Source organism: Glycine max, chromosome 19 (genome assembly GCF_000004515.6).
Source record: "Glycine max cultivar Williams 82 chromosome 19, Glycine_max_v4.0, whole genome shotgun sequence".
NCBI lineage: Eukaryota > Viridiplantae > Streptophyta > Magnoliopsida > Fabales > Fabaceae > Glycine > Glycine max.
The window spans coordinates 45,663,954-45,679,602 of NC_038255.2; the positions used below are offsets into that span (position 1 = coordinate 45,663,954).

At 31.8% G+C, this 15,649-nt stretch overlaps 2 protein-coding genes and 1 pseudogene across 9 annotated transcripts; 2 read left to right on the plus strand and 1 right to left on the minus strand.

Moving 5' to 3' along the window:
• Window positions 1-4,133: 4,133 nt before the first annotated feature.
• LOC100793911 (protein BIC1) lies at window positions 4,134-10,771 on the plus strand. Of its 8 annotated transcripts, none has more exons than XR_005889945.1 (4): window positions 4,136-4,871; window positions 5,263-5,324; window positions 5,763-5,855; window positions 7,197-7,644. XR_005889945.1 is itself a non-coding variant. In XM_041012658.1 (3 exons), exons 1-3 carry the CDS (start codon window positions 4,339-4,341, stop codon window positions 7,214-7,216), a joined length of 615 nt encoding a protein of 204 aa, XP_040868592.1. In that variant the 5' UTR covers window positions 4,134-4,338; the 3' UTR covers window positions 7,217-7,642. The 8 variants fall into 8 exon arrangements, 6 of the variants coding, with proteins under 6 accessions (XP_040868592.1, XP_040868593.1, XP_040868594.1 ...); XR_005889946.1 differs by having other exon boundaries at window positions 4,145-4,871; window positions 5,274-5,324; window positions 7,197-7,643; XM_041012658.1 differs by lacking the exon at window positions 5,763-5,855 and having other exon boundaries at window positions 4,134-4,871; window positions 7,197-7,642.
• Window positions 5,961-10,220, minus strand: LOC121174125 (probable cytosolic iron-sulfur protein assembly protein CIAO1 homolog; annotated as a pseudogene).
• A 952-nt stretch (window positions 10,772-11,723) lies between the features above and the next one.
• On the plus strand, window positions 11,724-14,310 carry LOC121174126 (cytochrome b-c1 complex subunit 9, mitochondrial). Its single transcript, XM_041012664.1, has 3 exons — window positions 11,724-12,026; window positions 12,114-12,161; window positions 14,034-14,310. The coding sequence occupies exons 1-3, from the start codon at window positions 11,907-11,909 to the stop codon at window positions 14,079-14,081; spliced, it is 216 nt and encodes a 71-aa protein (XP_040868598.1). The 5' UTR covers window positions 11,724-11,906; the 3' UTR covers window positions 14,082-14,310.
• The last annotated feature ends 1,339 nt before the right edge of the window (window positions 14,311-15,649 follow it).

Consider the following 15,649-nt stretch of genomic DNA (forward strand, 5'->3'; position numbering starts at 1 on the left):
GTAAATTAAAAATCGTGTACATGATTGTTTCTTGATACAGGAAATATAAGGTGGATTGAATGATTAAGAGAGAAAGCAAGGAGGGGAAGGTCACGGGTTTGATGTTTCCTGTCAACATAACTAATATAAAACCAAGAATGTTCAAACATTCTTACATGTCAGGTGAAATTATCTCCGGACTTTTTATCTTATTCTTGTGGGTCTTTGCCGTAAAAAATTTCATTTTTTTTGTTCATAGAGTAATGATATATTTTTATCTTTTTTTTAAAAAAAATTCTTATATTTTTTTTAGTATTAAAATGGAGCAAATACATGGAATGTTTTTCAAATTTTGAGAAGCATTTAACACTTTATTTTGAACCGCAAAAAGATATTTGTTATTAGATAAATAAAATAATAATATTAATGTCACCTCGTCGTTGTTTAACTGTCAAAATAGAATTAAAATTTAGGATAAAAATGTTTGATGAAACACTTTGTAAGGATGATACAAATAAAATATTTGTAATTTAATCCACTGAGTGATTAAAAATCTGTAATCCAAGGTGTCAATAAAAAAATAAGGTTCTCTGAAAAAAAAAATAGGCTGCATTCTATAATCACGTCGGCCGAACACTTTCACGTTTAATTACTTAAAATTATGTTGAAATACAATTAATGATTTTAGATAAATATTCAAATACTTAATTTCGTATTAAGGAATTGATAATGGATCTAAAACTAATTTTGAGTTGAAATAATTTATAAAAAAAAATTCAATGACTAAAAATTTATATTATTAAATTTTAAATATAAATTATTTTATTTTAAAATTAATTTTAATTAAAATCAATTTCCTTGAAAATCAATTTTGTAAATACAACTACTCCAAATACACACTTAGTGTAAACGCATATCTAGGGGCATAACAAAAACACACCCATGTGATTGGGAGGATAAGGAAGGTCCACACTTCGTATCGAAGCCTCATTCCGAATCAACTGAGTGACAATTAACCAAAAAAGAAAGAGAAAAAAAAAAACTGAGTGGCAGAGGAACTTGATATGTTGATCCTCTTGTCAGTCTAGGTTTCGGAGCATTAATGTTGTACCTCCTAAAATAAGTACTAAACTAGGTACGAGAAATTTGCTCAAATGAATAGTGATTCCGACAATAGTGTAGAGAAAACTTAGCTTAGGGGATGTGCATGGCGTGCTGTGGTGTATGAGTGTCAGAAGGGTGAGTGAGGTTCATGGAGGACTGAAAGGATCCTAGTTTTGTCCATAAGCTAGCAACCTTCATATCGTTTTCTGATAGTTAAAACAGCAACCCCGAATTCATTAAGAGTCTATTTATAAAAGTATTTTTTTGCACTTTATTAAACTTATCTTATGAGATAAGTATTTGTGCAAGTGCTTCAAAGAGGTTTCAAAAATAGCTTTGATATGTTTCGGAGAAAAAATTATACTGTATAAAAGTTTTATACATCCATTTAATTATAATTTATTATATCTGATAAATTTATTAATTTTTAAAATAATTATTTTAAAATAATTCAAACGATAATTTATATTTAAATAACACTATAAAATTGTTTTGCATAAACATTAAACTTTATGTTTCTAAACTACTTTTAACTTATTTAACTATGCAAGATAACATATGAAACCAACTTACATGCAATATGAAAATAGTTTAACCTATTTCATCTTGGATTATATATATAAAAAAAAACTTATAAATGGCGTATATGTTAAATACTCCTCCAATAATTGTTTAATTAAGTTGTTTTTTTTTTGGAAATTTAATTAAGTTGTTTACACAATCTGATCCTAAAGCTAAAATCACTACAATATATGACATGGTAATATCACATGAAATTACACCAATTATTGGACTAAATGTAAATAGTATATGTGCTAAGATGAAATATTTTTATACTGTTATTTAATTATAATTTATGACAAATCATAAATTTATTAAATTTTATAGTGACTATCTTAAAATGATAATTTTTAATTAATTGACGATATAAATTAATTTATTTTAAGAACATAAATTAATTTATTTTAAGAATATGAAAAAAATTAGACTCTTGAATAAATTTATAAATATATATTTATTTTTTATGTATTATTAGTATAAAATTTTATGCTATCAACTAATTTCTATCTCAACTTGCTTTTCAGATTTCTCATCATGCTTAAGACAGGCTGAAAGCAAGTTGAAATGAGGGATGGGTTGATTTGCTTTGCTAATTTTACATATACTTGCATTTTTTTTTCTTTCTTTGCTAATTTTACATACACTTGCATATTTAATTTTTATGTATTGTTAGTATAAAATTTTATACTATCAACTAATTTCTATCCCAACTTTACCATTTCTCATCATGCTTAAGATAAGACGGGTTGAATTGCTTTGCTAATTTTACATACACTTTTTCTCTTTGTTTGCCACATTTTTCATTTTATCTATTTCTTCCTTTCTTGTTTATCACTTATTACATTTTTCACTTTGCACCTTTTTAATTTCTTTTTTCTCATACACTTATCCACAAGGTGTACGTTAAAGTTTTTTTTTTTATATTATATTCATACCCTGTCCTATATATAATAAATACACTAATGAAAATACACATGTACCTACATTTCCAATTTCATAATTGAGATGTAGGACGAGTTTGATGCATGTTAGATAATAAAAATAGAATAACGCGGTATAAGTAGCTGAAAGTACAATAAAGCCTTTTATTACCGTACTAAAAAAGGCTTTTATTTTATCAGTTATTTGGCAGTTAATGTATACAAATATATGAAAAAAATGAATTAAGAAAAAAATTAAATTAAAGTAAAATATAAAAGTGTGAGTCTTATATTATTATATTGTTCAATTTTTTTTCACTCTCTTTCAACTCAAATGAACAAACCCTTAAAGAGAAAAGGAAAAGAAATTATAACATAGGAGGTTGAGGGAGAGAATGGAAGTTGGAGAAAAAAAATGGGTTATTATAAATATATATCCATTTACCTTTTATTTTATTTTGATTACATTATTTATCATATCTATTTTTTCCTGTTTATCTCTCTTTCTTTCACCTTAATCTATTCTAAAACCATCAAAGACTTTGTGTAACTTTTTTTCAATAATGATGCTCAGTATAAAAATGTTTAATATGAAATCTGACAGATTTTGCAATGGATTACAATATGATAATGATCTTTATTTCCCCTCCCCATAAAAATAAAATAAAATCTTGATTTATTAGTCTTAAATTTCGTCTAAATTCGTACGTATTCAATAGTAATCTTGATTTTCCCTTCACATAACAAAAAATAGTAGTAGTAAATTTTTTTAACGCGGTTTGTGGTGGGATAAAAGATATTTTTCTAATTTATTTAACTAATAATTTTTTAGACTTGTATTTAGTGTTTAATAATTTGTTTTATTTTCTTCTATAGCATAACCATTTTTAAACTCAATAATAAACTAAATATTGTTTGTGTTATCAAGACCTCACAATAATATTCTCCTAAGGGAAAAAAAACACATATCTTTTCTGGCATCTCAAGAGCATCTATCTCATCAAAACACGTCACAAAAGTATTTGTTGGATTGAAAAATGATGAAAAAAATAATAATACGTTGTAAAGAGAAAAGGAGCTGAAATTTAAAAAATCAAATCAAATAATGCAACCTCATTGGTTTAAAGCCAAGAATCACACAATTGGGTATGCATTGCAAATCAACGTCACAATCCTCCAAAAATCAATCCAAGGAATCCCCCAGGCCCTCCCTCCCCCTCCAATCCCAGTCTCTTTCTTTTTTTTTTTAAGTGATCATGTTGATTATAAATGTAAAGTATTTATTGATTTTATTAAAAATTAATGTATGAATGTTGATCGAAAAATTTAACTGATTATCATTAATAAATTCTTTTTTTCTTAATCATATTTCTTTCATCCATTGGACTTAATCCAATAACTTATTTAAGAAATTTAAACTTAATTTTATTAAGTGGAACGATTTGTTAGTAGAGATCGGTCTTTCTTTCTTCTTTTTTATTTTTTCTTTTCGTTCGGTTTTGGCAGGGGAGTGGGAATAATAAGCCACACAAATAGAATCTCATCTGAAACAAGACACGTACGTTTGTCACTTACAATAGAAAAGAAACTCTTGTGGTCTTGTGGGCGACGTGTAAACTAAATTTCCACCCACTTCCCTTTGCTTTATTCCCCACACAAACAAACCCCATTTTCAAATCTCCTCTACACAACATCAAGGATTACAGCACACACAAACAAATACTCTCTCTCTCTCTCCATGTAAAGATAACAAACAACAACACCTCATTCATTCATGGCTCACCAATCCTCTTCTTCTGAATCTGATGACCGCCAGATTCCTTCTCATCATCAGCCATTGGACCTAAACAGTCCCCATCCTTCTAAAGATATCATCTTCAACAACAACATGGAACTACAACAAGAAGAGAGCAACCTTAACAAGCATGAATATGATGAAGATATTAGAGATAAAGATAAGGATGTTGTTACTACACAAAACCCATCTGCAGCTTCAGAAACGACCCTTCTTTGTTGCAACGAGGAGAATATGGCATTACAAGAAGAAGAGACTTCAGATGTTGCAGCAGCAAAAGAAGAAGAAGAAGAAGAAGATAGTGGACGCGAGAGGCTGAATAGGCATAGAGTTGAAGTGGCTGGGAGGGTATGGATTCCTGATATATGGGGTCAGGAGGAGCTATTGAAGGATTGGATAGATTGCACTGCATTTGATGCTACTTTAGTTCCAAGCAGAATCTCCACTGCACGAGAGGCTTTGGTTCAAGAGTGTACAAGAGCCAATTCTGCTGGACTAAGAATAGAGAACAGGTGTTAGAATTTTTTTCTCATTTTCTGTAATTCCATTCACTTTAACGGTCAATCGACAACCATATTATTCATCACGGATTGAGAATTTCATTTTCGTCATGGATTTTTAAGATGTTTTTGAAAAGTTTAACTAACACTTTCGAAGCTAAAATTTGTGAACTATGAAGTTCTTATATTTTTTATTCACTGATTATGCTTTCAGTTTCAGCACTTGTGTTGTGTGACTTTTGTCTTTGTCTTTAGAGAAAAAAAGAGTCAATTAGTTCAAGCAATTTCCCAAACGGTCTCTCGCTCGGTATAAAATGTCTAAATTGAAGCTTCCATTGCTTAAGAAGGCCACATGTATAATGTAAATAACTTTCGGCTAGTCTTTGACAAATAATTCTCGTAGTGTTGTTTCAGGGAAAAGACAGTTACGTATAATTCGGATTAAAAGATGCATCGTATTTTGTGGTAAGTATCCAATTCTAACTCCAGCATACTTATATTGTAACAAATGCCAACTATTTAAAAGAACCCATTTGGACAAAAGAAATTTTATTCACGAAAATAGAATATATGATCTGAGTACATTTGTTTAATCAAAGATTCATCAATACTTTACTTCAAATTGTAGAGTCAGTTGTCAAATTTTCTAGTAGAGTAGTTATCAAGATTAATATTTATTTGTCAAAAAGCGAAGGAATCATTTGCGTTTAAACCTTAATGTACATATAACTAGATAGATCTCGATATTATAATTTATTATGCTCATCTCTTATAGACTAGTCCTCCCTGTGCATATATATTGACCTCTACAAATGGCTTGCCGGGGGTATACTAGTGAAAATGCAATATCTACTGCTAGCAAAATTTAGAGAAAGAGTCATTATCATTCACTGATTCTTGTAGAGAACTAGCTATGCGACCAATGTGGGCACGGGGTAGCTCGATTCGATTACCTGTTCTAATCCGTTCTGACAGCAAGTTGCCACACAGCGATTAGTGAGTAATATATCTTTCCTTATCATTCTACCACTACAACTTACTGAAGCAAAGCATACTTACGATACTAGTTCACCCTAGGGTAAGTAATTTATGAGCCATTCCTGAGCAAAAATGAAAAGTTTAGTTGTGACTTGTGACAGTAATTACAATTTACAGTCACACTCCTGACTCACCTAAAAAATATAATATTCAATATCTGTTGTAAATTTTTAGTAAATATAACTAAAAAGAGAAAAATAACTATGAGGATGCCTGCACACCTAGCACTTCTATTAGGCTCCGCCATTATAAATATCTGCTACTCATACAGCAAATGTGGAAAACTAGTATGATATCAACTCCCACACCTTGATCGTCCCATCATCGCTTGCAGAGGCTAGTACCGGCTTCTCCTATTTAGTAAATAAGACTGTTACAAATTGCAGAGAAAGACACAGGAAGCAGAAAACAATGCTGATATAGGTCACCATTCTCGAAATATGTAAGGGGTTGTTTGATTTAGGAAAATATTGTTTTTATTTTCTGTTAACTTTTAATTACAAAATTGCTTTCTGGTTTGTACTTTGATTCTTGATTTCAAAGATAAGTATAAGAAACAGTGAAAACAATAAAAAGTTACTTTTTCTGTTTCCTATACAAATCTTTAAAAACATAAAACGAAATGAAAACAAAGTATTATTCCTAATTAAAAGTGAAAACAGGAAACATTTTCTCAAATCAAAAGGGCCTTAAGTTTTTGTAAGCTATTAAGCTGTAAGTAGCAGACTTCAAATTTTGTGATTCTTATAATACTAATGAAAATTTATTTTGTCATTCATGATGCAAAGTCTGCCAATGCTTGTCAGTTAAACACATCACTAGTAATAAAATGCCAACTAATCACAATTTTTTTTTATCATGTATAAGTTATCAGAATGAACTTTATGAGGTCATTATTCAGTCTCAGACAAAATCAGCTAAGAGAGCATTATCTAATTTAGCAGTGAAATCCACCATTCCACCCACTTGATGTTTGTGGAAAGAGATACTCATTTCATTATCAACGTGATTCCATTAAAGTAGTTTCTGAGAATCTTACCCCAAGGCTCCACTGCACAGAATTTATATTCATGCCACGGGCCTTCTCCTTCTTCAGCAGCAACTTGTAGAGAGGACCACCAACCTATGTTATAAGCAAGCAATAAAATTTTCACAATTTTAACCTCTTTTTTCTACATAGTGACATGCATCTAAATCTACGAAGATACAAAGTCAATTATTTAAAAAATATTTTTGTTCAATTTTGGTCATTATTTTACAACAAAATCATACAATCTTATAGTAGTTTGAATTTTTCAGGGACTTGGATTTCAATATAAGGATTTATCCCTTAATAACAACTGCACTAATGTAGAGGTTCAAAACATCCGCACGTTTTCAGACACCGAGAAGAGCACCTAAACAAAAGGATCTGATGCAAGTCGAAAAATACACGGAGAAACTGAGAAGGGTGATTCTTATATTAAGAAAAATTCGAAACCAGATTCTCCAGCTCGTCAGTATACTCGAACAGTAATGCAAATATAGAAGAATATTAGGCTCATTTCTTCAAAATAAAACATAGTTCAAATAGAAACTCGATGCAAATAAATAAAGTTGCAAATACAGTTAATGTTATAACTGTTTGACTGAGTGTTCTCTGCACTTCAGTTGTAAATAAAGAAACATCTGGCATTGGTTTGTCAAATCTTTTGCTACTCTTGTCCTTGTTATCAAGTACAAAAAGATTAAGAAATTCCAGGTTATTGATATGCACAAATAGCCAATAGAATTATAGAATCACAGTGTCTGTGATTTAAAGTGATTGATTTTACAACGGAAAAGGAAACTAGTAATAGACACACTGGCATACAAGGATAAAATATCTATATGCTCCCACTGGCATCCCTAGAGTGAAAGTTACATGCCATGCTAAATAATGACACTTGTTCTCCCCACCAGTACTCAAAACTCAAAAGGAAAAAAGAGGGACTTAGGGTGAGGGACCAGCAGCCTATGACGTCAACGGAGTTGATGAGCAAATTTTCTGGTCATTAAAACCAGCAAATTCACAGCATAGGTTAGCTGGGCATTTTAAGTTTAAAGCAAGTGAAGCCTATGCAATTTATTGTGCATCCACAACTTAGTAACTGTTATTCTCTTAATTAGGATACCCAGCAGCTGTAACTTAGTAACTGTAGTTCCCCCTTAATTAGGCTACCCAACTGTAAGATAAATGTATATATAGCAGTTTAGCTAATTATTGGGCTGAAAATCATATTGTATTATATGTGTGTGAGGGTGTTTGTCTGTGTGTGAAAAAGAGAGAGAGAATTTTTATTTCTCCAGCAGGAGAACACAGTTTTTGGCCTACACTTTTCTGAGTTTGGCATATGAATATATTCACTTAACATTCTCAGCTGTAGTTTCTATTTCTATAAAATTCAATTAATGAACAACTAGTACCAATCAAAAATAGCCTGATTTTTTAGTAATTACAAACTACATCCTGACAAGAGAATTTATCTATTTGTCAATAAGCCCACATACTACATTTGGAATGGCCATAAGGTGGCATTTGAACTGCTTTTGCTAGTGGATAATTGCAGTAATAAACAATTTCCATACCTGACTTTCATTGTCATCCACAAAAGCCGTATAGCATCATCTGTGGCTCCACTGGCAAAGATGCCTTCTCTGTCATACCAGCACAGTGAAGGATACAGAAATATCAGATTTATATATAAAAAATTAAATTAGATACGATACATCTCACATCTGATATCATGGTGACAATCGCGAAGTGCATGAGTCATTATCTTCATCTTGCTTTCAATAAACGTAAAAGGAAAAAAAGAAAGAAGCAATGAACTAATGACTGAATCTGCAGAATGCTTTTAAAATCAGAAAACAACATTTAAATATTTTAAAACATCTGTGACTCAAAGATTGAAAGAGTGTAATCCACCCACAATATATGAATAAATCAGCACACATCCCAAATATGGATGTTGGTTGATTTACTCGATAACACAATAGCTCACATTTATTCCATTATAAATTTATAATCTTACTTAATTTGACATTCTTAACAACAGGAATAGGCATAGATAAAAATGATGACACTTGATTTCTCAAAGACATACATACATATGAAATTGTGATAACCAAATAGCAAGCAGGTTTCTGTTTACATAAATGCCAAGTGAGATGCAAATTACATTTTACCTTGACCAATGAACTGAGAATATTGTTCGATCATGATAACCTGTAAGAGTGCAAAGATGTCTCCTGAAATTCCAATAAGAAAAGAAATAATTTTATAATATCTGGAAAGGAAAGGATTAATAATTAAATATGCATTCAAAATTAAATGATCTATCCCTCATTTTTCAGAAGTGTTGTAGTAAATAATAGATTATTAACCCAAACCTATGCAATTGATTTCATTATAATTGAAAGAAACCAACAATGGCACTTCAATCTATTCCAAACCAACAATGACTTGAAGTGCAGTTAAATCAGAATATTAAATGACATCAAAGGATCCTGTATCGAAATTTGATATTCCAATACATAGTTGAGTTTAAGGTGACTGGGGAAATGTGAGACAACAGCAAGCAAGCAAGCAATGGGACATGACATAGAGATTATTAATTTTCTTCCAGGTTTGGTAATGAGTACATGTATTTAGCAGTAACCTACCTCCAAAGTAGAAACGCACTCAAAATCACCACCAACATTTTCCCAAATGGCAGTGATGGCATCGAAGCTTGCAGTGGCCAATAGCTTACCCGACGGTGACCAAGCACAAGATCGAACAGTTCGAGTGTGCGTTTCATCCAAAAACCGCCTACATTTCATTTACATAATCAAATTCAAAGTAAACTATCATCAATACAAGTTTCTTCAATTATGAAATACTATAAACTCAAATAGATGATGGAAATTGACCTGGCAGGCCCAGAGGCCAGAGGAGAGATTCTGCTCCCAGATTCGGACGGTTTTGTCGCCGCTGCAAGAAGCGAAGACGAGTGGGATACCGGCGTGACCGGTGGCCGGGTTTCAATCCAAGCTCCAAACCCTATCGGTGGGGCCTTCGAGTCTCTGAATCTCTTTCAACTCCATCGCCAATCGATTTTACTTAGCATACACCGAGTCTAAACTCTGCTATTTCCTACTTTCTCTCTCCCAAAAGAAGCATGCGTGCTTCTGTTTTCCACGCGTCAGAGAAAAAAGATGAAAATTGTTTGAACAAACAAACAAAAACGACCAATTGGGCCGCCACCAATCCAGGGATGTGCAAACGGAAATACTGTACTAGTATGGTACTTTATCTATTTTTTTTTCTTCAAAATTTATTCCATATCAATCCCAAATTACTATCAATTGAGTCAATCATTATTTTTATACTCCGTTTTAGAATATGAGGTTTAAGGGATTTTTGCACAAGTATTAAGAAATACAATTAATGGTTAATTAGTAATCATTCTTACATCCCTTGAAGGCATAGAATCTACAGTTTGGCTTGGAATTTGTGTGAAATGTTTCTGTTTCTGGTCATCCGTAGCTTTCCAGTAAGTGTAAAGATTGATTGTTCATTGGTTATACTTTGTTATTTCTTTGATTCACTGGTTGTACTTAGTTATGATTACCTTTTACTCATTTTTGTAAGTATTTGGACTAATTTTTGTGTTCGAAACAACTTATAATTCAAATTTTACCCATATTTTTCAGGGTAGGGGGAATCTCTAAAATTTGAGCAATCCAGAAATGCAATTAGCAGTTCCAAATCAATCTGAGGTCTGTTTGTTATCTTATTCTGTGCAAGTTTTTCCTTCTGTCCCTACATAAAAAGTGAGGTTTATCATGTAGAAAGATTGGAAAACAATTGTGTAATGCAAAATGGCCTTTGTACTATGAAACGGTACAGAAGAATTTTTCATCAAAAAATGCTCAATCAACAAAAGTTATTGTAGCAGGAAAAATTGAACTACTGTTGAGGTTTTTGGTACATTTGTACTTGTTTATAACATACAAAACTTTGGATTCGTTTTTGAGAAAGAAGCTAAAGCACATGCACAAGTTTAGCGTGGATGATCAATCTCCCATCCTTGAAAAGCAAACAACTGGTTAACAAAATAAAGGGAGATTCATTTCGAAACAGGCTTCCAATAAGAAATTTTTACAGGGGTAGTCAATTAAGTATTAGCACACCAACTCTGAGTTTTAATCGCAGTCAATTTTTAAATTAGTATTTACGGCTATATACTATTTTATTCTTAATCAATAATAAAATTGATCCGTTACATCTTTCTTGAAATATTTGGGTTGTTGTGAAAAACTAAATTGATAGTATATAACAAGATTTGATGTATTTTTCTCTAATTTTTTAGTATTAAATATTCTCAGTATATTAAATTTTTCATACAATACTTATTATTTGAAGTGTATATAATATGATAGATAAGTAAAAATATTAGTTTGTAGGTTTTAACATAATTATACATACAAAATTAAATTATAAAATTCTGAAAATAAATGTTGCAAAAGGATGTAAGAGGAGAGAGAATGAGAAGCCACATTATTTTCTCTCAATAAAATGATTATTTTTTTATCTAAATTCTTAAGGTCATCATGATTAATCTAAAGTTAAAAAAAATAAACAAAATTTCATTTAAAATTATCTCAGTCTAAGATTAAATTTGAATATATTATTCAAATAATTTAATCATAATTTTAACATATTAATAATTTATTTTCAATCAGTTGAGTAATAAAATGATTCACTTGATATAAACCAAACAAAATAAATAAAATGACAGTTTTTTTTCCCATAAACGTGGAAGTTGGATTCTGTGAAGGATAAAGCCCAGCCCATTAAGAGCGAAGTGGGCCCGTAAAGTCCGTGTAAAGCGGTGATCTATTCCGAAATTCCGATCTTAGTTTGCGTTTGGCGTAGGTGGAAGAAGAAGAGAAAAGAGAGAGAAGGGTAAGGTAACCCTAGAGTGGTGAATCGAATCTGCAAAGATGGAAGCTGTTTCTCGAAGAAGAGGTGGAGGCATTTTCGAAAGCCTCTACAAGGTCGTTATGCGTCGCAACTCTGTCTACGTTACCTTCGTCATCGCTGGCGCCTTCCTCGGAGAACGGGTCCATCCTTTTTTGCCTTTTCCTTTTTTCCTCTTATTTCAGTTTAGGTTATTACTTTTGCTAAGAGATTACCGTTATTGGTTGCAGGCTGTAGATTATGGAGTCCACAAGCTCTGGGAGGCTAATAATGTTGGGGTAATAAACCTTCTCGGCTCTATGCTTAATTTAAACAATCTATCTATCCATTTTATGATGCATGCAATGTCATATGCTGTTAGTTTTCTCAGAAAATAGATTTGACTGCTCAAATTGAATTCATGCTTTAGTTGGATTGGATGTTGTATTCTTCATGTTGATGCTTGTTTTAAGATCTTTACATTGTATCACTTTTAAAGGGATCAAACTTCTAATGTTTCTGCTGTTTTAATTGCTATGATAGGTTGTCCATGATATTTTTACAATTTCTTATTTAATTTATTTATAGCTGCGGTTTTGAATAGATCTCTTATGGGATGACTGCTTTTTATTTGACTGCTTCATAATGTTTGCTATCTTGCCAAGTTCTATTCAAAGAATTATAAATATATAATACTTGGGTATTGTCTCTCATTAGGTGGCGCCTAGTGCCTACGTTCCTTGTTTCCCACTGTTTTATGCTACTTCTTCATCTTGTGGCTGTTTTATTCAGTGGCAATTTGCAAATAGTTTAACATCCCTTTTGCATGAGCCGCCATCTTGTTTGCAGATAATGCAAATTTGACACATCATAGTTTTGCTTGCGCCAATCAGTATCAATTGTTTTGTTTAAGTTTTGTCAAAAAAATTATCATTTTTTATCTTTACTGTTCTCTGGTTGCCTGCTGCCCCAAAAGAAAAGCTGCAGAAGAAAATATGGTTCTTTTTCTTAAATATGACTAAACACACACACACACTTTCTCTCTCGTACACCTAGAGGCAGCCCTTTCTCTTTTCATTTGCCTTGTCCTGAGAGCTCAATTATCAAGAAGGGCCACAGGTTGGTCTTCACTGGCAATTGTGATGTGTCTCACCTCACTAGCTAGTTCTTTCATATGTCTTCTCTCTGTCACTTGTTGGTAATCTTGCTTTCATTAACCTCCTTAACAAAAGGGCAAAAAGTTGTGGTAATCGGTAATCCATTTGTCAAAATAAGGTAGCATTTGATAGACAGGCTTGAATAGGATGGGAACATAACATATGACTTTTATTTCATGTTTGGTACAATTTGGAAATTATAGAAGTTGGAACAAACATGAGGTTGGAAAATGGTACATTCTGGTTCTGTTGAAAAGTATGGAACCAAGGAGAAAGGAACAGAATAGGATGTTCCATTTGGTTTTGTTTGTGAAGCAAATGCTACAGAATTGCTCTGGTATTCATTATTATTGTTTGAAACAATCAAACATAGAGTACAAAGCCTGTTGTTGATTAGGGGTAAAAGATAAAATATATGCTGTGGTTGATATTCTGTTAATGGGAATGAGTGTTGCCATTCCCTTGTGTCCATTGTCACTCCCTTTGTTAATGAAACTAGTAGTTTAAAGAATTTATATAAAATTTAATTAAATAAGAGTGGTAATGGCAATAGACATTTACTCTGTTTTGCGAGGCTTATCTTTTTTGATAGTTACGAGGGAGGAGTACAAAACGACTGAGGTAGAGAAAATTCTGCAGTGCACTTACTAACTAGTTGACTCTGTGAGTACATGTTTGGTGCATGTGCCCATTTTTATATTTTCATTTTTTTATTATGAATACTCACCATTTCTGACTTTTAAATGTTTTTCTTTGCCTCATTTATACCTTGCTGTAGTTAGTTATAATTCATAATCTCCACTTAAAAATAGATGGGATGTCTAATTATGGGCAATTTTGCACTGTCAATCCCATGTATGCTAGTAGACAAGTATTTATTGGTTTGTGTTAACAACAATTGCCAACCATCAATTTTAAGGATTTTGGTTTTTATGATGGTCCTATGATTGCTTTCTCCTTAAGCTTTTTATTATTTTACCATTGATCTATAATTAATTATATTTTCTTCTGCAGAAACGATATGAAGACATTCCTGTGCTAGGGCAAAGGCAGTCAGAATAGTGACCAGCTTGTTAGCCATTTTGAAGTTTTATTATTTTCATGAAAATTTGAAGTGATTAAGAGCTGGAAGCAGTTTCCATTTCTACAATAAATACCATATGCTTGTCTCTTTCAGGCTTAACTCTTATGCGTGGTTTCATTTACTGGCCATTGGAAATATTAAATATTGAACCATTGCAGAATTCTGTACTTTTTTGAAACGATTATTTGGAATCATTGATTATGCAAATCGCGGACTTTCTAGTTAGCCTATTCTCTGAAAGTTTAAAGTTTAAATACGGAAGATTATTAATGCCAGCTCTTGCCGCTGTTCACGGAGTTCATTGTGATCAATATGCAAGTAATGTAAAGAAAAAAATGAAGACTGATAAGCTTCTTTAACATTAGCATAAGAAATGCTGATACTTGGCAACGAAAAATGAGAAAAATATGAATATGATAAAAAAATTTGGTCTCTAGTTTCAAATATTTTTCTTTTGCACAAATATATAAATGAGAAAAATATTTTTGGTCTCAGAAAAAAAGTATAATTTAAGCCCCTCTAAATATATTAAAATTCAGTTGTAGTTTCTCTCAGATGTACAAATTCGTGCAGTTCCTTTGATGTGGCATCATTAGGCCACATAAAACGAAAATGACACATGGAGGACAATGTCGGATCAATCCATTAGCTATAGTAACATTTAACATATATTATATGGACACACAAAAATAAGTTTATTTTCAAAATGGGAGATTAAAAGCTTAATTTTAAGATAAAAAAATGTTACATATTGAAAGTGTAAAAATTTTTATACATACATCTAATAATAATTCATCATATATGAGTTTATTAGTTTTAAAAATGATTGGTGATTGGATGAAAATATATAAGCATTAAATCCTTACAATAATAAGTTTAAATGAACTAAAAACTTTATTTTGTATTAATGGTCCCAATTGAAAATAAAATTTTATTCTAAATTGGTTAAAGTATGTTTTTGGTCTCTGATATATATTTGTTTTTGACATCTAATTCTTATTAAATTTTTTCTTTAAATTGGGTTCCTAATATATTAAATTTTTTTTGTCCAACATCATTGCCGTTAGTCGAGATTCGTTATCTGCTTACGTGACTATTAACCAGACACATAGACATGCGACATGTGGTGTCACGTGTACTCGTTGCCTAAATAGGATTACACGTAAGATTTTGTTTTAAAAAATTTTAAAAGTAAATACGACGTAAACCCAAAATTGAACCCAAACCTAAACCCGAACTAAAAATCATTTCGGTTATATCCGATTTGCTCCACCCTTTTTCTCTCATAATCGAACCCATCATCCCCACATATCCCTCCACCCATTTCAATCTCCCACGACGACATCGAGGCTATGTCGAGAGAAACTGGGGGCGAGACACTTTCTAAGAATGAGATCTAAGTTAGAGCGAGCCAACTCAATGGCATGACTCGGGTGGAGCTATATTCCTGAATTGCGGAGGTGGGTTATGACTTTTTTTGAGAGCGTAGAGAATGAGTGAAAACCAAGTGGTTTGGTGGTGGGACTGATTTGGGTGGGTATTGTGG

Bases quoted from the DNA above. Each gene is read 5' to 3' on its own strand.
- LOC100793911 (XM_041012658.1), top strand. From the start codon at position 4,339: ATGGCTCACCAATCCTCTTCTTCTGAATCTGATGACCGCCAGATTCCT. The intron at 4,872-5,262 runs GTGTTAGAATTT...TAATTCTCGTAG, and splicing joins GGACTAAGAATAGAGAACAG to TGTTGTTTCAGGGAAAAGAC. The intron at 5,325-7,196 runs GTAAGTATCCAA...TGAATTTTTCAG, and splicing joins AAGATGCATCGTATTTTGTG to GGACTTGGATTTCAATATAA.
- LOC121174126 (XM_041012664.1), top strand. From the start codon at position 11,907: ATGGAAGCTGTTTCTCGAAGAAGAGGTGGAGGCATTTTCGAAAGCCTC. The intron at 12,027-12,113 runs GTCCATCCTTTT...TATTGGTTGCAG, and splicing joins GCGCCTTCCTCGGAGAACGG to GCTGTAGATTATGGAGTCCA. The intron at 12,162-14,033 runs GTAATAAACCTT...TTTCTTCTGCAG, and splicing joins GGGAGGCTAATAATGTTGGG to AAACGATATGAAGACATTCC.